The sequence below is a fragment of the Oryx dammah genome, unplaced genomic scaffold (assembly GCF_014754425.2).
Source record: "Oryx dammah isolate SB20612 unplaced genomic scaffold, SCBI_Odam_1.1 HiC_scaffold_25, whole genome shotgun sequence".
NCBI classification, from domain to species: Eukaryota; Metazoa; Chordata; class Mammalia; order Artiodactyla; family Bovidae; genus Oryx; species Oryx dammah.
This window is the reverse complement of record NW_024070209.1, coordinates 105,536,023-105,556,097: the sequence shown is the minus strand read 5'-3', so window position 1 is coordinate 105,556,097 and position 20,075 is coordinate 105,536,023. Positions and strand designations below refer to the sequence as shown.

Below are 20,075 nucleotides of genomic sequence, written 5' to 3'. Positions count from 1 at the left end.
CACCAGATTTCAGGACTCAGAAGTAGACGACCAGCGCTCCAGGTCAACCCCACCTCCACAAGCAACCCAGGGAAAGTCCTGTTCATCCCAGAGGCCTCAGAGTTATGGAGGAGAGGGAAAGGGGGCATGGGCCAGTTATGCTTAACCCCAACGTTATTACACTAACTCAAACACCCGAATCTCTACCATTAACCCTAACCCTAATCCTCTAAACCTACCCTCCTACCTCTAAATCTAAACCCTAATACTCCTTAATCCCTTACCCTGAGATACTGGACTTAACCCCTAAAATCCCAACCCTGACCCTGACTCAGACCATCTAACCTAAGCCCTGACCCTCTAACATGCATCCTTCCACTCTGGTTCCCCAAAACCTCATCCTCTTACTGTTCCCTCTAATTCTGTTCCTGACCTTCAAACCCTGATCCTGACCTTACCTTCTAACCTTGAGCACTGAGCCTGAATCTCTATACTTAACCCTGATCCTCTAACTCTGAACCTTACACTATCCCTAAGCCTAACCCTAACCCTTGACTCTCAACACAGGCCCATATCAGAACAGGCTAAAAATCTGAACCCTACTCCGATCCCTTTTCCCAGCATAATCAGAACCTGTTTATTTTTCTGTGAACCTAACACTTTTCCAAAGGAACTCTAAACTGTCTCTTCCAAAGGAACTCTAAACTGAACAAAATCTTAATTTTTACACCCCCATAACCCTATATTGTTAGTGGTCATATGGACAAACCCTTTGCCTATACCTAATCCTAAACCCTAATTCTTAACCCTAATTTAACTTACACCGACCTCAACCCCAAACCTAACTCAAATCTAACACTGTCACTCTGACCTCTAACCACTAAATGTAGCTAACAGTCACCCCAAACCTCAGCCAATGCCTGCTCATCCCCAACCTTAACCTACCCACCACTATATCCCTAACCCTGAAAGATAACCACATCTCCTCTAAGGCCTAACCCTGGCTCTCCCAGCCACAGGCCCACCTTGATCCCCACCCCGAAGCTGAGCTAACCCTTGCATCTTAACCAGGCCCAGAGCAAGCTGAAGAGGTTTCAGCCTCTTCTGAGATCTGCTCGCTGTGCACTCAGCCACATGCCCACAGGGACAGCTCATGTGTCAGCCTCCACAGCCCCTGCATACATCATCCAGCAGCATGGTGGGGTTTTGTTTTTCATTTTTTGCTAAGTTTTATTTTAATCCAAGGACTTTGCTTCATACAAAATGTCATTGTAGAAACAACAGCAGAATCCAAAGTGTGGCTGATAAATATTCCTCAGGCGGCAAACTAGTCGATCACAGAGTTTTCTTAAAAGTGAGTCCCAGTTGTGTTGCATGGTTAGGAATTCTTTTTTTTTAACACTGTTCTTAAATATAAAGTTTTGCAACAAACCTTTGATTTATATCAAATATAATTAAAAATTAACAAATGAATACATCGTATCAAAAAGTACGAAGATATAGACCTCATGCACATACTTGAATATCTGTATATATGTATATATATTACATGCACACATAACTTGTTCAAACTACAGCCACTGCTTGACTGGTTCCAGATGCAGACAACTGGTTGATGCACTTCAAATTTGGCAACTCACTATGAGATTTTGAGGGAAATATGATAGTTGAGAAGAGACAGCACAGAAACAAAACACAGAGTTGGGAAAACAAGACAGTCTCCCCTGCGCTCGCTGTAATTTCACCACTTCCAGGGTCTGGAAGGGTCCAGACAGACCAGCAAAGCTGTGTGGGACTAGCAGAGTGGATTCTCTGCCCAGTATGGCCTGGGGAAGCAGCTATGGTTCAGCACAGAATGAATACATTCAAATTAACATGGGCTGGGGGACCAGAGACGAAGCGTCAGTACCAAGATGCACACCCTTCTGCTTTGCAGCCGGAGCCAGCGACCACATGCACAGTCAGCGATTCTGGCTTTCGCTGTATTCTACTGGAGTAAAATACTCTGTTGTCTGAAAGTTTCAGAGTGTTGTGCCTTCGAGTAAGGAAATTCTAAAAAATGGTTTGGTCACAATCATGCTGAAACCCTAGAACAGGTGGCGGTCTTGTGTGTTTTATCTCTGTTAAACGTGTGTCTTTTGTTGCATAGCCCTGTGGGTTAACGGCATCCACTCACTGGGACACAGACACGCACACACACATCACACACCAAGTTTCTTCAGGAGAATCATGGGGTGAAAGCCAATGGGAACACTCAAACGATCCAGCAGAGGTCATGTCACACTCCACACTGGGGAGCACACCCCAGAATCGGCTCGTCAAGATGCTCCCTTTGCTCACAAAACAAAGGGTCTCCCGGAGTTTTATGGACCACATCCTCACTGCGGTCTCTCTGTTTTGAACGTGGCCCTGAAGCTGGACTTCCTTATGCTGTCTGCTTTCCCGTGTCTTATGCCACAGCACGTGTGGGCTCAGACGCCCAGCACAGCAGCCTCAGCCGAGCTGCTCCTGCATCCAATTTCCAGCCACGGTTCAGTGTGGTTCCCAACTGCCCTCATCTGCTCAGACCTGGGCACTTCTGCCCCCACTGTGCCATCTCCCCCTTTGCACCAGCCTCTCCCCAATGAGCCTTCTGTGGAAAGAAACTTGCACAGCTATAGAGGTTGCACCCTGCATCCCTGAGAATCGAGTGGAGAACAGAGTGATCGCACACACGGGCCTCTCTCCACACGCCCTGCAGCCTCTCTACTGGTTTGAGGAAAAGGGGCAACAGCCACTTCATCCCAGCTGCGACCAATCTACTGGGTGTACCCTGCATCTTCTCCAGTACGTCCGCCTTCTACTCGGCTGCTGTTTGGAACAGTCTCCACAAAGCCCGCTTGCGGTGATGGGCCCCTGGGAGCCTGTGTGAGGGGCTCGGAGGTCAGGCACTTGGTCGAGAGCAGCGGGAGCTGGGAGGTCCTGTTGGCCGCTTGTACTGGACACAGAGCATCTCCTCGAGCAAGCCAGGACGCACATCCTGAAAGGCTGAGCTCCTCCTGCAGGCTGGATGTTTTCCTGTTATGCTACTGTTCCCTTCCCCATTATTCTGGCTGTTTATTTTTTGACTGAGTACATAGAGTCGACAGAAGAGTGAAGGGTGTTGTGACTAAAAACCGAAACCAACACCGAGAATGTTGCCCAGGCTTGGTCCCTGTGAGGGCTGGCTGTCGGGAGAGGGCCGTGTCTGCGCAGGTTTCCAGTGCTTTTTCCCATTTCAGGTACGAAGGGCGCCCAGACTGTTGGTGTGAGGATGCTGACGAGACCTGCTCCGTTTACCACTGACTGTCCTGAGGTCTCACCTGCTCCTCTGTACCACACATTTGGATAAAAGATGATCCCTACGAGATTCAGACTCCCTACGGAACGTTCCCAGCACACACCCTGGATGCTGGGTTCTTCACCGGGTCCCCCTCAGCACACACAGCCACGTCCTGTGTGGGGTCTGTGCCGAGACCCAGGGAGGCAGCGTGGAAGCGGTGGAGAGGGAGCAACCTCCCTCTACTAACCGCTGGTCCCACTGGAGGAGGAGAGACGGGGCGGGCCCTCCTCCCAGGGCTGCTGCCCACCTCGGTGCCCCGAGCGCCCCCGGGGCCCAGCGCGGATGATAAAACTCATCACCTGGACGCGCCCGCCGGGCGGTGCGGCTAGCACCAGTGGTCTTGGTCAGGGTGGTGGTCGCTGTGCCGCCCCCGGCCGCCCCCACCCGAGCTGAGCCCCAGAGTGCAGTGGTAGCCGTTGGGCACCCGGCGGAGGGGGTGGGACTGCGAGGTCAGGGAGGACACATAGGAAGTCCGGGAGGAGCGGCCTGAGTTGGTGGCCACGGCCTCCTCGAAGGTGAGCGTGTCCTCAGGCTGGGTGCGGGCCGCAGCCTCGCTGTCCAGACGCTGCCCCAGGTAAGGGTCGGAGCCAATCCGAGAGCTGGGGGCCAGGGGCTGGCTGAGGGGGTCTCTCTGGAGCAGGGCGTTGTGTTCTGAAAGGCCACGGCTAAGCCGGCCGGGGGAAAAGGCAGGGAGGCTGGTCTGAGCCCCGGCAAAGTGGACAGGCGAGGAGTTGGCCGTTTTATAGGTGATGCTGGGTCGGGGGGTCAGCGGGGTCTGGGGGAGCTGCCTCCGCCCGCCGCGGCCAGGGGTGCTAGCACCAGATGTTGGCAGCAGGGGGCTCCCGTTCACGGAGCCACTACCCTGCAAGAAAACGGAACAGAGCAAACCCAAATCAAAGGGCAAGGGTGCACAGGTAGGGGAGATGCACGCGGGCGGCCCCAGGAGGGTGGGAGGGCAGGGCCGGAAGGGGCTGGGCACAGGCCCAGGGAGGAGGAGAGCACAGCCCAGCCCATCTCAGGGGGGCAGGGGAGAAAAAAGGCACTGGGGAGCAGGAGGGCCAAGGCCCCGCCAGGCAGGGTGGACAGGCCAGGACGCCAGGAGTGGGCTCTGGCCTGGGAACCAGGACAGGAGAGAGCTCCCTCCCGGGGCCCGGGGGAACGGGGTGCAGGTGGGAGCATGGCGGGGCTCCCGGGGCCCACGTACCTGTCTCGGGGGTCCTGGCTCCTGCCCAGCCGTGGGCGATGTGGGATGGCTGCTGAGAGAGGGCTTGGGCTGCGGGGGCTCCCGGCCCCCAAAGCGGTCACAGGAGAAGAAGCGCTGCTTCTCAGAGGAAGAGGAGGAGGGCTGCCTTCGCTCCTGGGACCGGCCCCGCTCCTGCCTGCGCTCCCGCCGGCAGCCTGCTGCCCCGTCCCCTGGGGGCGGCGGGGGGCCCGGCCCCGCGCTGCTGTAGGGTGCTGGCCAGGGGAGAAAGGAAGTCAGCCGACTGGCTGGGGTCAGGGGAACACAGACCTCACCCAGGCCTGGTTCCTCAGGGCCAGCAGGGTTCCCAGGGGAAGAAGGTCTCACAGGGACTCTTGGACCCCGGCTGGAGCCGCCACCCCTCGAGAGCCCCCTCGCACGCACCGCCATCTGTGTCTGCAGACAGGCTGGGCCCCTTCTCCAGGGACTTCTGCTTCCGGTCCCTGCGGCGATGGCAGCGGTGGTGGTGGTGGGGGGCGGCCTGGCTGGCTGGGGCACGGTCCAGGGCCGCGGTGCACAGATGAGCCACGTGGGGCCTCTGGGGTGCCAGTGTGGAGATGGAGCGCTTCATGGGGCTGGCATCTGGGGGTGGCTGTGGGCGGGGACATGGGTGGGCTCACAGCCTGAGAGTGGGGTCCAGCCTCCAGGCAGCAGCCATGCCGTGGGGGCTGGCGGACCACAGGACACATCCCATTGGGAGGAATGGGCCTGGGGCTCCATCCCTGAAGCTGGGGTATCTCCCCAGACAGGGCAGGCTGAGCCCCCAGGAGGGTGGGGATGGCGGAAGGATGGTGCCTAGGAGGGCCTGGCCTGGGGAGGACCACGGGGGGTCTGGGGTTCAGGGACCGTCAGGCCTTTCCCTCTCCCTGGAATACTCTTCCCCACCTGAGATCCACCCTTTCTTCAAAAGCACCCTTTACACAAGTTGCCATTTACGTGTCTGTCTTTCCCAGGCCAGGTGAGGCCCAGGTGGCCTCTGGGCCTCAAAGTCCCTGCAGGACAGGGAAGGTGCTGGGAAGAGGGGCTGCTGGACTGGCTGGAAGGGTCCCAAATGGGACCCAGAGCTGCCTTGGCGGCCGTGGTCGACCACTCTGCCAGCCCTCTGTCCATCCAGGACTGTGAAGCTGCTCCTCCAGGGCTGCAATCAAGACCCGTGGAAACGCACGCACCCGCAGCCACTGTCAAGGTCAAGCACCACGGAGGGAGAAGAGGCGCCAACGTGGCACCAAGGGGAGGTGGCCAGGCCAGGAGGGCGCTGAGCAGTGGGCAGAGATGGGCCGGGAGGGGCTGGAAGAGGCGTGCTCTGCCTAGGGACTCAGCCCACAGTGCCCAGCCTCAACCCAGGGGCTTCCCTTCCAGGCTGTCCAGTGTCCCAGAGAAAGAACAGGGTCACCCCTGAAAGGGAACAGGGTGGCTGCAGGAGGCATTGATTTCTAGGGGAGGGGCAGGGCTCGGCAGGGGAGAGGTGTGTTCCAGAGAGGGAGAAAGGCTAGGTCAGGGCCACAGGGCCACCTGCGGGCTGCAGGCCTTGCTGTCCAGACAGGCGCTGAGCACAATGGGCAGTGAGGACTCTAGACGGCCTGGCAACACCTCCAGAGGGTCTCCAGGGGGCTGAGCTTGTCCTGGACACAGTGCATTTGGGAAGCTTCACCCCAGCAAAGCCCACCCGTGGGGTACAAGTTCCTCCATGCCCGGTCTCCTCACCTCCAGCCCCTCCCACAGCCCCAACCCTCCCAGACCACCCACCTGAGTCTCTGCTGCCAGGCGGGGCATGGAGGCCGCTCGGCCCTGGCTCTCCAGCCCGGGTTGGGGCTCCCCGTCAGGGCCTCTCAGGGCCATGCTCTGCATCTGGACGTCCACAGCCTGGGGGTACAGCAGCCCCCGAGTCACACCCACCCCATCCCACTCTCACTTCCCCCACTTCCCAGCCTCAGCCCGCATGCTGCTCTCACCCACCCTCAACCACTCTCACCCAACCCCCACCTCGGCCCCCAGCCCTGAGAGCTCTCACCGGTTTTCCTGTCTGCACCACCGGGATCTCTGTGGAGTGGCCACGCTCCAGGGGTGTCCTCACCTCGCAGGGTACCTCCTGGGTCCTCTGAGTGCCCCAGGAGACAGACTCCTTGATGCCGCCCTCTTGGGTTTGTCTATGGAGGACGGGATCATCCTGTTGGCCTGGAAGCCCACGGGCCATAGAACCTGGCTCCCACCCAGAACCAGGCTCCACCCTGCCAGGAACCTCCACCTTGACCCTGTTCTGGGCTAGAAGGAGCCCAGAGGGACGAGACCCCTTGCGTGTGGCCACTCCCAAGTGGAGGTACAGCAATAGCCTCACCAGGAGGTACAGGTACAGTGGACCCCCTGCCATGGCTCAGATGGACAGGCAGAGAGGAAACCCTAATGTGGGGGCAGCTGGCCTACCCAGGGGCTCACATGTGTGCTGGAAGCAGAGACCGTCCACAAGGACAAGGCCACACGTACACACGCAGAGGCACCCAGCCTGTGCTGCAGCTCATTAGCCCTGACAAACAGGGCTCGTCCCTACTCCCCCAACCTGAGCTTTTCTACCCTGAGTCACCTTTGGTGAGACCACTTCTGGAGGCCCTCCCAGCACACGCAACGTGCCTGCCTGCCCTCACCCTCTCAGTGTGTTTCAGTATGTCTCCCATATGGCCCAGCATTTGCCTGGGTTTCTGCTTGCTCTCGCGTTCGATGAAGCATCACATACATTCTCCGTCACCGAGGTTGAGTGGTAACAATCACACTCTGAGCCTGGAGGTGAAGCCTGATAACCTCAGCTGGCCACACGAATGACCTGACCCACCATCGCTGGGGTTTCTAAGAACACCCTTCATCTTCCCAGGTTGCTAGCACCTCCCCTGTGCTGGGCGTCTGGGGCTGCTGCAGCCTCGGGAGAGGCTGACCCTGAGGGGAAGCACAACCAGCAGGACAGACGCTGGCCCCAAGGCCTAGTCACCCCTGAGGCCACACCATGCTGAGGCCAGGCAGGCACTGATACCACCCGTCAGAGGGCTCAATAAATGCCCCCACTGCCTGGCCCCAGTAGACTGGGCCCTCTCTCGCATGCAACAAAAAGCGGGGGTAACTGATTTGTGCAGACATTATAACCACGGGGAAAGTGACACTCATTCTCCTGAACCAAAAGCTCAGCTCAGATCAATCTACAAAGACACCGCCCCACCCCATCCCCTCCAACACACACATGCACACTCAGAATCCACTGTTTAAGTGCGCAGACGGGATCTTAACCAATATGAAGAAAGGCCACTGTCCCCGGGGCCCACAGGCCCTCTTCCAGAGCATGGTTTTCCTGTGGGAGTGTTCCCACTTGGGCTCAGGTTCTCCCGGTGTCCTATGGCATGTCTACCTCTGGACTTGGGCCTGGCACTACCCCCGCCTGCCCCCCATCCCACCAGCTTAGGCCTGGCACGTGACTTGTTGTGGCCAGCAGGGCACAGGGAGAGGCCTGAGCGCCCGCAGCCTGCACTTCCCCTCGGGCTGCTCTCTGGCCTCACAGTACAGATGCGCCCAGGACCCAGCCGCCCTGACCCGGGACCAGGTCTGCCGCACTGCCAGGTGGGCTCCCTGAACACGGCAGTTTGTTCCTCAGCAAAAGCCACATGGCTACCAGCCCGTGAACCCAAACTCGGCTTCAGAACAAGTGTCCAAAACATACACAGGAGAAGAAGCTGGGAGCCCTCGCCATGCCTGCTGCTGACCTTGCTGCTCTCCAGGACAGCAGACGGGTGTGAGGCCCACCCTCGGCCCCTGCCCGTGAGGCAGGGCACATCTTGTTCGGGCTCAACAATTGAGCTGCTTTGGCCAACGGGATATTAGCAGATGTAGGACCCCTGGCCTGGAGGGCAGCTGCGAGAGTCTTGCCCTCTAGTGCAGTTCAGCCTGGCACCACCTTCTGCCCCTCGGCCAGAGTCCCATGGTGATTGCTATTCTATATCACTTGGTTTTGCGGTCAGTACCAAGAATTACTGAGGGTCAGTACCAAGAGTTACATGACATGGCAGGATCGGACCAATCTGGCTACAAAGCGCAGACATCAAATGGAGGGACTCCCCCTGGTGGCCAAGTGGCTAAGACTCTGAGGTCCCAATGCAGAGGGCCCAAGTTCAATCCCTGGCTGAGGAGCTAGATCCCACGTGACACAACGAAGAGTCTGTATGCTGCAGGTGGGACCCGACGTGAGTGCGTGCGCCCTGCTCAGCTGTGTTTGGCTCTTTGCAACCCTATGGGCTTGAGCATCTTCCCAACCCAGGGATGGAACCCACATCTCTCGTATCAGCAGGACTCTTCACCACAACTCAACAAGGGATACCCGAGACCTCGCACAGCCAAAGAATCATATATGCACATATATGACCAAGATGGAGATCTGAGGGGGAAAGCCTCTCAAAGAAAGATGAAGACGCTAAGTGGCCACTACCAAACAGTGGTGAGAAGCTGAAGTGGAAACAAAAGCTTCTTAATGGTCTGCAGGCAACAGAGGCCAGTGAGGAAGCAGAGGGCAGCCTCCATCTGACAGACACAGCGCGAGGCACAGGCTGGGGCAACAGGCTGTCTCACTCAGGCGCCCCCGGGGCTGGAAGGGGACCTGTCTGCTGCTTCAGATCAACTGCAGAACCAGCTCTGGTGGCTGCCTGGACCGGCTGGACCCACAGTAAAGCCACCTGGTGGCAGTGGGTGCGGGTGGGTGGCGATGAGACCCGAGGGCTCCCCGTCCCGGAGCGCTGCCGGAAGGAGCCCCGGGCACCCCGGATGGGCACCGGAGCAGCAGGGATGAGGGCGGGTGGAGCCCGGGAGCCCCGCCCCCCTCCCGTCCCCGCTGTGCGCCTGCCGGTGGCACTCACACTGCCCCACCGTTGCTGAGGGAGGCCGAGCTCTTCTGCCGAAGGAAAACACGGGCTCCTCGGAGCACAGCCGGCTGAGTCTGCTCCAGCGTGGCCTTCAGGGGGTGGAACAGGGACACGGCGCCCATCTGCAGAAGGACATGGGGAGGGGTCTCTGAGGCCTGGGAGGCACAGTGGCCAAGGGTGCCACCATGTTCAGCCACCTGCCTGGACCCCCCGGCACGGGAAGGGGATCCCTGGGCCTGCCCGGTGCCCATCAGGAACCCCTTCCAAACTGGGCCTGTAAGTGACTTCAGGAGAGTCCTTTCGTTCCTTGGAGCCTCAGCTTCCCTTCCTACACAATTCAGGGACTGGACGTCATCATCAACTTGGACTGCCTGGCAGAGACCACTAGAGTTGACGGTTGAGAAGAATTCGGCTATTTCGGGGCTGGGGTGTGGGCACCAGCCACTTCACATGCCAGGAACGAATGTCCTGGACACCAGACAGCTTTAGAGATGAGAGTCTACACATGCTCGCTCAGGGTCTGGGCTGTGATGAAGCCGTCATCTTTGGAGGGTGACCTCTGGAAGACAGACCCGAAACCACCCCACTCAGAGGCGAGTGGGACCCTCATGACACTGGGCTGTCGGGGGCCCTGCCTGTGTGCCCCTCCCAGAGGACCTCAAGTACTCTTCAAAGCAGCAGCACTGCCTGCGGCCTCCGTTTTCAGCCCACTTCTCTGCCCTGGACATGACTAGCTCTCCACACGAGGAGCTCCCTGACAGCAGCAGGCAACCAATCAATGGGAGCACAGACTGGGTGGGGTTTCTGACTTTGGGGGCTGGTGAGGCAGCCACGAGAACCTCTCATCCTCCTTTTCCCGCTGCACTTTCTCCAAGCAGGGGCTGGGTCCCCTCTGCTGCCAAACAGAAGGTGCCAGAGTCTCAGGGTTACTTTGGGGATTCCTGGAAACTGGTACCTGGGCCAGGCCTCCAGGAGCTTGGTGAATCTGGTCTCTGGTGGTTTTGTTCTGTTTGTAGAAGTCGAATATCATCAGAGCTGCGTACACCTTCCCCACCGTCATCTCGTCGGCTGGAGAGCACGACAGGCAAGGGAGGGAATACAGAGAAAGGGGACACGCGGGGAGGCTGGGTAAAGACTCCTGGACCCGAGGGCGGGAGCTACACTGATCCTCCCCAGGCCCCGCCACGCTCCACCCAGCAAAGCGCAGCTCAGTTTAACCCCAGACGTCGTCCTGGCTGCTCCAACTGCAGGGGTCTCCTTACCATTTCCCTGGATTTTCTGCAGGGAAGTCCCCACACAGAGAGTGTGGGTGACTCTTCTCAATGGAATATGGCCTTGGTATCTCCTCCCACGGCCCCTGTGCACCCACCGTGGAGACCAGAGTTTTGGGCTATCGAGGTTGAGCCCTCCTCTCCAAGGTGACTCAACAGTAGCCCTCACCTAGGACTCTCGGCTCTGCCTCTGAGCGGGACATGAAAGGGGCGGGCAGGGTGAGTTTCTCACCCTACTTACGTTTATGGGGTGGCACCAGTAAGTCCAGGGTCTTCTGGGGCAGATTGGCCCACACAGAGGAAATCTCCTTCCTCAGCTCTGCGTCGCACTGATGCTGCTTCGTGCCAGCTGGGGCAGGACAAGGGTGGGGAGTGGGGAGGGCTGTTAGGAGCCATCCCTTAGCCCCACAGGGGAACAGGCAGAGGTGGGTGGGGAGAGACCTGATCCTGGGGGAAAGTTGCTGGGTAAGAAGCACTGCCGTGAGGGCTGGTCAGACAGCTCCCAGTCAAAATGTGTCTAAAGAGGTGTGGTGCTGAGCGAGGCTGCGTGGGCAAGCAGGAGTGATGGGCAGGAGTGGGGAGGGGAAGGGAGGCCTCAGTGTTCCAGCCATTCATTCGTCATTCCATCAAATTTACTGAGCACCTACCAAATGACAGGTGCTGTTCTAGATGATAGAACAAAATCAAAAGAAATTGCCCTGAGGAATCATGATTTTAATCTACAGTACAGTAGCAATAAGTTAAAAATCCAGTAAATTGGATACAGGAGAAACCAGGAGGCAGGAATGGGAGCTGTCAGGAGGGCTGCAGTGTGGACAGTCAGGAACGTGTTCACAGGACCCTGGAGACAGAGGCAGCCAGGGATCCAGCAGGGCAAGGCCGCGGCAGCAGGAGCAGACGCACAGGCGGGGGCCGCTGAGAGGAAGCCGCAGAGGGATGGTGTGCTCTGACCTAACTTTCTTCAAGCATCATGGCTACGAAGGTGTGACTCCCTGTAAGAACAGCCTCCTCGTCAGCGCCTCCACTCTGTGAGCTGTACCCAGCCGTGGACTCACCGCAGTTCAGGCAGCAGCAGGGCACTCCTGCCCAGCTCCCTCTGCACCCTTTGTGTCCCCCCCCCAACCCCTTCCAGGGCCCTGGCATCAGCAATGTGTCTTCTCTACTATTTCAACTTCTCGGAACATCATACAGATGGCATCACATAATACACTGGCTGTCGAATCTGACCTTCCACCCAGCACGATGTGTCTGAGACCCACCCATGCCAACACGCCAGCGACCTCTTCCTCAGCTGCTGAGTGAGAACCATCTCATCACAAAGAAACACCAGTTGCTCATCTGCCCCCACCTGGTTGACACCTGAGTTGTTTTCAGTTTGGGGTGATTATGAATAAAGCTGCAAACAGCAGCACAGAGGTTTGTGTGTGTGTGTTTCCATGTCATCCCCCTTAGGCATGGGATGGCCGGGCCCCAGGATGAAGAACCCTGAAAGTTTTCCAAAGTGGCTAAACCACGGTGTCCATGCTAGGAACACAGGAATCTGAGTAGTCTGCATTCTCCTCAGTACTTAATATTGTCATTTTTTTCCAAACTTGTTTTCGTCATTCAAGTTTGTTTGCTTTCTACGTATATTTTAGGGTCAGTTTATAAATCTCATCTCAAAAAGCCTGCTGGGATTCTGACTGGGACGGCGTTGACTCCACATTGTCATTGGGATGGCTGACGAACAGCAGAAGAACAGACAATACTGAGTCTGCCAAGGCGCGAGCAAGGCTCATCTATTAAAGACGACTCTTGGTCAGTATTCTGAAATGTGCAGCATGCACGCCAGCATATATATTTTTAGAGTTAGCCAGCAATATAGAAATATTCGATGATTTTGGTGGAACAGTTTTCAATTTCAATAGCTAACCTATAGAAATATACTTGTTTTTTATATATTGCCCTTGCTATACTCATGTTTCAGTCTTAGTAATTTCTTTTTACAGCTTTAAACAACAGAAACACACCGTCTCAGTTCTGGAGGCCAGAGAAACAAGGTGTGAGCGAGGCTGTGACCACCCTGAAGGCCTAACGAAGTGCCTCCCTGTCTCTTTCTAGGGTTCAGTGGTTCCAGCAATGCTTCAGGTGCCTGGGCATGTAGATGCTTCCATTTTGTTAACTTTTTATTCTATTCTTTGAGACTTTCTACATAATCATGTCAGTCATGAATAGAGGCATTTCTTTTTCATCCTTTCCAATTGGTACACCTCTTGTCTCTTTTTCTTGGCTTGTCACAATGGCTAGAATCTCAAGTATGATATTTCACAGAAACGGTGGCAACAGACACCCTTGTCTTGTTACTCATCTCAGGGGGGAGGAGCCAGGCTTCTTTGTTAAGCATGTCATTAGCTGTAGGTTTGTCATAGATACCCTTGGTCAGACTGTAGAAATTTGCTTTAATTTCTAGTTTACAATAGAATTTGTGTATCATAAGTGGATGCTGAGTTTTGTCAAAGCTTTTTCTGCATCTGAGATAATCATATAGTTTTTCTTCTTTGATATATTAAGTTGTATTGATTGAGCTCAAATTTGCATTTCTCATTCCTGGAATAAATACTAGTCATCATATTCAGTTTGCTAACACTCACTGAAAATTTTGTTGTCTTCATGAGGAATGTCTATCATTTTTGCTTGTTATGTCTTTGCCTAGTTTTGGTATCAGAGTAATGCTGGCCTCATAAAATAAATTGGAAACTATCTTCTCTTTTTCCATTGTCTAGAGGAGTTTGTATAGAATTATTTCCTCCTTTAATGTTAGGTTGACTTCATCAATGGAGCCAACTGGACCCATGATTTTCTAAGAAGATCTTTAACTATGAATTTAACTTCTTTAATATTTACAGTATTATTCAGATTATCTATTTCCTTTTTTCAGGTTATCTATTTTTGAAAGAGCCTCATAGTTTGTGTCCAGGAGTTTTTCCATTTCATTTAAGTTACTGAAGTGATGCACACAGGACTGTTCATAAAATCCCCTTGTTGTCCATTTAATGTTAGGAGGATGTAGAGCAGCGCTCCCTCTTCCCTTCCTTACATTCGTCATTTTTGTCTTCTATTTTTGCGGTCAGGCTAGCGAGAGGCTTGTTTTTTTTGTGGTCAGGCTAGCGAGAGGCTTGTTAACGTTACTGGCTTGATTGCCAGCATGACCATTCTGGCTGCTGTGTTGAAGGGAGACTGAAAGAGGCAGCAGCAGACCAGTGGGAAGGCTACTGCCACAGTCCCAGCCCAGACCCGACAGAGAGTGATGTGGGCCAGGAGGTGGCAGGGAGAGAGAGCAGACACTGATCATGTCCGGGGTGTAGTTTGAAGGTGGAGTCAGAAGATGTTGCAAGGGTTCAGAAATATGGATCAGAAATCGGATAAGAAAAAAGCAGGAGATAAAAGTGATGCAGAAAGTGTTGGCCTGAGTAGCTCTAAGAGTGCCACACCGATGGAGACAGGGAGGGATCTGGGGAGTATCTGGAGCTCAAGGGTCAGCACGTGGATTCTAGATGCTTATCGGGCTTCCAAGCAGAGTTGGTGGATGATGTGTGGGCTATATAAGCCTGGGGTTTAGCAGCAGGCCTGGACTGAAAATACAGAACTGGAATTCACAACACGTAAATCCATGGGAAAAGGTGAGAATGTGTGTCTGAAGCACACAATGACCTTCAGAGACTGGGAAAAAAAAAAAAAAAACAGAAAGAAAAGGCACAAGGGGTTTTACACAAAAGGGAGGGACTACTCGGGCCAGGCTGTGGACAGGCCCACGAGGCGAGGGGAGGCTCCTGCAGAACTTGACAAGAGGAGTGCCAGAGAAGCTTTGTGTTGGAAAAGCTGGGCTGCAGACTCGGAAAGGAGGAGTCAGGGACAACGCAGACCCGCTTCTCCTGTCGCTAGGAAGGAAAGGAGGGAAGCAGAGAGGCTGATGGGGATAGGGGAAGAGGAGAGTTTCAAACAACAGGAAAAATAACAGCACGCTTACACACTGATAGAAATAACCCAGAAGAGAAAGTTGACAGGACAAGAAATAGAATACAGAATTTGGGGCGTGACACCCTAGGGTTGATGATGAAAATAGTACAGAACACACAAAGAGGGGAGACTGGCCTCAGCTCATCCCTTCACACGAGAGAGGGCCAAGCTCAAGGGCACGGATGCAGGGAGGAAGCGCCGTAGGGGAGGGCCCTTCATTTTCTCTGCGAAGGGGAAGCAGTCACCAGGTGAGGGGGCAGGAGAGGAGGACAAGCGGGAGGTCCATTTCCTCCCTGATCTGGTGGGGGCTTTGCGGTCCTGAGGGGGACCAGGCTCCCGATGCGGAAGGGGTCTCTCCACCACGTAAGGGGCCCTGGCTCACGGGATGCAGGCTCCAGCTCTGCGTGGCTAGGGTCATCTGGGGTCATTCGCTGTCCCTCACCTCAGCTTCCTTATGCGAAAATGCGGTCACTGCAGCGCTAACGTGCAGGATGGTTGCAGGAGACAAGGTCAGTGTCTGACAAGGAGCCGTCCAGACAGGCCCCTTTCCCCACCCTGAGCAGCTGCCTGGGGTGGGGGGCTTTCGGTGGGGGCGGGGGGGGGGGGGACGCGGTCACACGGCCCTGCTTTGGGCCCTCCCCTCCAGGCTGCCTCTCTCACCTGGAGCCAGCTTGATCTCCAGTGCAGTCCGGATGAGGGCCATCAGCGTGGATGTGAAGTGGACGGTCATGTCGTCATTGGAGATGGGCATGTTCATACGAACCAGGCGCTGGGGATAAGGGGGCAAATCAGGCCAGGCCTCCCAGGGCTCCCAGGACCAGGAGACATTAGGTGTATAGGAGTTTTGCCAGCATTCACACTATCCCTGGACCCCTACCCTCATCTGAGCTACAGAAAGACAGCAGTCCAGTTAAATACTGTCCAATGGGGCCAGGCCAGAAGCCTGGATTCCTCTGAAAGAACAGGCATGTCTCAGCCAGATGGATACCAGCCCACTGCCCATGATAGAACAAGTGTGTGGCCTAGGCTGAAGAGGGGCCTGGGCGGCAGGATCCCTGGGACAGCCCACAAACAGGAGCATCAGGCAAGTGGTGGGGCAGCCAGGACTGCAAGCTCGGAGGTCAGTTCCCAGTGAGGAGACACAAGCCCCGGGATGGCCTCTGTGTCTCACCACCTAGCTAGGGGCTAAGGAAGGATGCTCAATGGCACCAGCCCAAGGAAACAAAGTCTTAGAGACCAGCTCCTTACGGGGGAAGGACCCGACAGATGTGACTGCAAGGGCCTCGGGCTCAGCCAGCTGCACAAGGGCCCAGGGCCATCCCACAGGGACTGCGCTCAGCCAGACGGGGGCCCGTGCAAGCTTTCTCCATTTCACCACTAGGTGAACAGCCCCCTTCCCGCTCTTCCATTTTCTGGGACAGAACAGGTGGAAATAGGAGTGCGTCTGTACCAAATTCCTCTGGTAATAACCAGCAGCTGTCCAGAGCCTGAGGCTTTAAGAACTTACGTGATCTCCAGGAGGAAAATGGTCTCAGGTGTGTCTGGAGTGTCCTGATCACGGGGTGGCCAACTTGCTGGCCACATGGAGCCCTCGGGGGCACTGTGGCCCCTGTCCTCTCCCAGCAGCCTCTTTATTTCTTACCAGGGTGGGAGCTAGAGGCGCGGGTACAGGGCCACTCCCTGGGGTATGCTGTCCTCTGCCAAGCCTAAACCCTGGGATAGGGCAGCCTCTCTGTCCCTTCTCTGGGTAGGGCCACTCTACCCCCAGCATTCTGGAACCAATCCAGTCTTCAGCCTGATGGAGGGCAGGTGGCTGGAGACAAGACCCACATCCTGGCCCCTAATGCTGGCAAAGCCCCACGTGGCGCCTCCAGTCACGGTCCCGGGGCCTCCCTCATCGCCTGTGTGGCACATATGGCCCCCAGAGCACAGTGTTCCCGCAGGCCAGCACCGACGGCAGTGGGAGAGGCAGAGGGATTCCTCTCAAGGGGAGTCAGGGAGTCAGGAGCCAGCATGAAGGAGGAACACGCAGGTGTTTTCCCAGAGAGGAGAGCTCCGTCCAGGGCACCTTTACCAGAGCCCCCCATCTGCCTGCCCAGGCCCCAAAGGGCCAGGAGTTTGGGAGCAGCAGAGGGGCAAGACCAGGGCAAACAGACAGGCATCTCTGCCTGGGCCTAGACCCTCTGGCCATGACGCTCTGTGCATCTCCTGGGCCCTTCCCAACTCACCAACACCATCTACTCTCACTAAACTCAAGGCCTCCCCTGGTCTCTTCACGCCCAGAACCTTGGAGTTGGCCAGCACACCTAAGAAGGAACTCCAAAGGCTATCCCATCACGGCCTTCCCTGCCTACCCTGGCCCCAGTTGTCGGTGTGGACAGAGCTCTCCTTCTTGAGGACAGTGTTACAGCCTTGCATGCAGGGCCTCCATGCAGACTCGACATGCATGCCAGGCAGGGGAGGACCAAGGAGGACACCAGAGGCATCACGTATGGCCCAGAGGAGCCACTTAGCTCCCAGAGGCTGTGCTGAGCCAAGGGATAGATGCAAGCCCAGAATCAGAGCACAGAAACAGACAATGTGGACAGAACCAGAGAGACGAAAGCTCTGTGGAAAGCCTGCTCAGAGACAAGGAGATGGCAGCTAGGCTCCAGATTGGTGCTGGCTGAGTCATGTAACCACTGGGGCTGCTGGAGGGCTCTCAGGCGGGGAGTGCTTGGGGGACGGAAAGTGCTTACTCACCAAGGAGGGTGACTGGGGATGCAGGGACACGTAGGAACAGACTGGGGAATGGGGCCACGTGGCCTGCTCACGTTCCCAGGGGGAGGCCTGGTAGTGTCCTCAGTTTACTCCCTCTTTGCAGCTCAGACCACTGGGCCCTCGGCAACAGAGGGGGAGGGACATGGGACCACCCAGGCCCCAGAGTTTGTTCTCACCCCACAGGACCCTCTGGAGGCCCAGGAATGAGGGCAGGATGCCTCTCTCCAGCACCCTTCCTTCTTAAGGACCCATGGACTCATGAAGCTCTAGACAATACTCCCTCCATAGCCTATGAAGTTCAGGGCACGCAGAGCTGGGCATGGGCTCCATAGGTGCACCCTGCAGAGGCCTTGCAAGGCCAGACGCTGCGGGCTGGACAACTTTGCCCACGTCAGAGGCGTGGGGGACAGAGGAGCCGAGTGTGGTCCTGAGCTCAGAACAAAAACAGCCTCTGTCAAAAAAGCTAGTTTGTCCCCTCCTTTCTGAGGAAGAGAAGGGAATGAGAAAAGGCAGATGTTGGGCTCTGGCTGCATCTTCCTGAGCCTCTTGGGGAACTCTCAGAGGGGGCAGCCCTATGGGACAAGGGGCCAGTGTAGAGACACTTCACAGCGTCTGTTTCCCTCTGTTTGGAGAAGGTTGGGACAGAGAAAAGAAAGGAACAGAGAGATGGCAGAGCAGCAGACAGACAGACAAGGCCCGGAAGAGATGGGAGCCCAGCACAAGACAGCCTGTGGGGTGCAGGGGTGGGGTCTACCTTGTACGCAACACGAGCAGGGCATTTCTTCCCCAGCCCCAGGGGCGGGGACATGTGTTTCAGCATCTCAAACATGTCATTGTAACTGATGCGCCCACTGGAGACCCGGCCCATAGGACAGAGGTGGAGTGGGGTCCACGGGAGGGGTACGGCAGGAGGGTGGGGGAGGAAGCAGACAAGAAAAGAGAGCCAGTTAACCAGTGTTGGATTAAACGCTGGAAGTCAGAACAAGCAAAATGAGGGCTTTCTGTGGGGGGGCTCAGTCCCCTCCTAGGCCCCCAGCCTCACCTCCACACTCTGGCCCCACGCAGGCAGTGAGCAGGGGGCATCTGAGCTAGTGAACATGGAGAGATGACAGAGGCTGCGTCAGGGAGGCTTTGGGTTGTCAACTCTGATTTTACACTTTCAGAAGTCATGGACAATGCCAAATTGGAAAAGAGCTGTTTCACCATGCCAGCTGGAAGACAGCTGTCCAGTGAGCAAAGAAGCTGGCTGGAGAACCATGGCAGAAACATTAGCTTCCCTTCATGCCTAATTTGCTTCCAAGTGAGCCAAGAGGCTTAAAAATTGGAGAAAAGCCTAAAAGCAGGCCAGAAAACTAGCGTGGGAGCCACACTGTTCTGCAGGGGGCCCCAGGCTCCAGAGACAAAGTCCGTGGGGGCAAGCCCGGCTACAAGCCCAGAGACACCCAAGCCCTGTCTGGAGCAGGGCTGCTGCTGGATCAGAGCTGAGCAGGAAACTGTGGAGTTGGGGTCGCTGGGGTGGGATGTGGCTTGGTGCCACTCTTTCAGCCTCCTGACAGCACACCAGGAAGGGCTGGGACCAACATATGGAATAAGGCTCTAGACCAAGGTAGGTGTTTAGGGTTGATGACTGTGACCTCCTTAGGCAGACTGGCCACCAGGCTGGAAGCCTCACCTCCACCCCTGGGACAGCTGCTTATAGGACCTACTTGGGTTCCTAGAGATATGGTCAGGTTCAGGCCACCCAAGAGAGAGGAGCAACAGCCTTCTCCAGGCCAGTGGATCCACCCCAGATGGTCCTGGGTCCGGTCCTCCTCCCAAGACTCCTGGGCTCAGCTGAGCGGATCAGTCCAGAGGTGAAGCAGGAGGACCTGTCTTTGGGTCCCTACCACCTCTGCCCTCTCCTCTGCAGGAATCTGAAACCCTGGCTTGCTGGGGCCACTGTTCCTGGTCTACTTGTGCCCATACCCCCTTCTCTGGGGTCCTTGGCCTCTGGCCTGTGTGACCATCGGTCCACCCTCAAGAGTGCAGAGGCAAATCTGGGTGAGACAGCCACTTCCTCAGCACAGGTGGGACCTGGGCCCCTACTCCCACCAGCAGCTGGTCCTCGTCCTCAGGGCCCAGCAGAAAGCTCGGTGTGCAGTTTCACAGAGCTGCCTGCCCCCAGCCAGCTGGAGGGGTCAGGGAAACCAAACCGTCCAGGGGCTTGGAGTGTGGGCAGGACAGGGCAGGAGGAGCAAAAGGTGTCGTCACTTCCACACCAGGCAGGGAGTGTGTGTTGTGTCTGCACTGAGGGCGGGGAAGAGCATGTCGGATGGGGGCTCTGAAATAGAGAATCTTGTAGGCCAACGCACGAAGGCAGCTCGTCCCTAAGCCAACGGGTGGCGCGTTACCCTTACAATGCATCCGGCGACGGGAAAGGAAATGCCACAGGTTACGGCCACGGAGGCACGAGGAGACCATCCCACCCGCCCAGCCTTGCACTGCCTGGAGGTGCAGCCAGGGGAGGCTGGACAGGCAGCGCCCAGCTGGGGACCCAGGGGTGGACAGAGGGAGTACCCAGGAGACACGGCAACCCGACA

General features: G+C 56.4%; 1 protein-coding gene across 2 annotated transcripts in view; it reads right to left on the bottom strand.

Moving 5' to 3' along the window:
• Positions 1–1,183: 1,183 nt before the first annotated feature.
• Positions 1,184–20,075, bottom strand: part of CACNA1B (calcium voltage-gated channel subunit alpha1 B) — a 209,669-nt gene continuing 190,777 nt past the window's right edge. Inside the window, exons 38-47 of one of the 2 annotated variants that reach the window (XM_040225675.1) lie at positions 18,251–18,347; positions 15,397–15,505; positions 10,982–11,089; positions 10,425–10,537; positions 9,464–9,591; positions 6,592–6,727; positions 6,327–6,443; positions 4,965–5,172; positions 4,545–4,795; positions 1,184–4,202 (exon numbers count right to left, since the gene is read on the bottom strand). In XM_040225675.1, the coding sequence (XP_040081609.1) occupies positions 3,666–4,202; positions 4,545–4,795; positions 4,965–5,172; positions 6,327–6,443; positions 6,592–6,727; positions 9,464–9,591; positions 10,425–10,537; positions 10,982–11,089; positions 15,397–15,505; positions 18,251–18,347 (1,804 nt within the window). In that variant the 3' untranslated portion in view covers positions 1,184–3,665. Of the gene's footprint in view, positions 4,203–4,540; positions 4,796–4,964; positions 5,173–6,326; positions 6,444–6,591; positions 6,728–9,463; positions 9,592–10,424; positions 10,538–10,981; positions 11,090–15,396; positions 15,506–18,250; positions 18,348–20,075 lie in introns of both variants that reach the window. The other variant, XM_040225676.1, reaches the window with a different exon arrangement.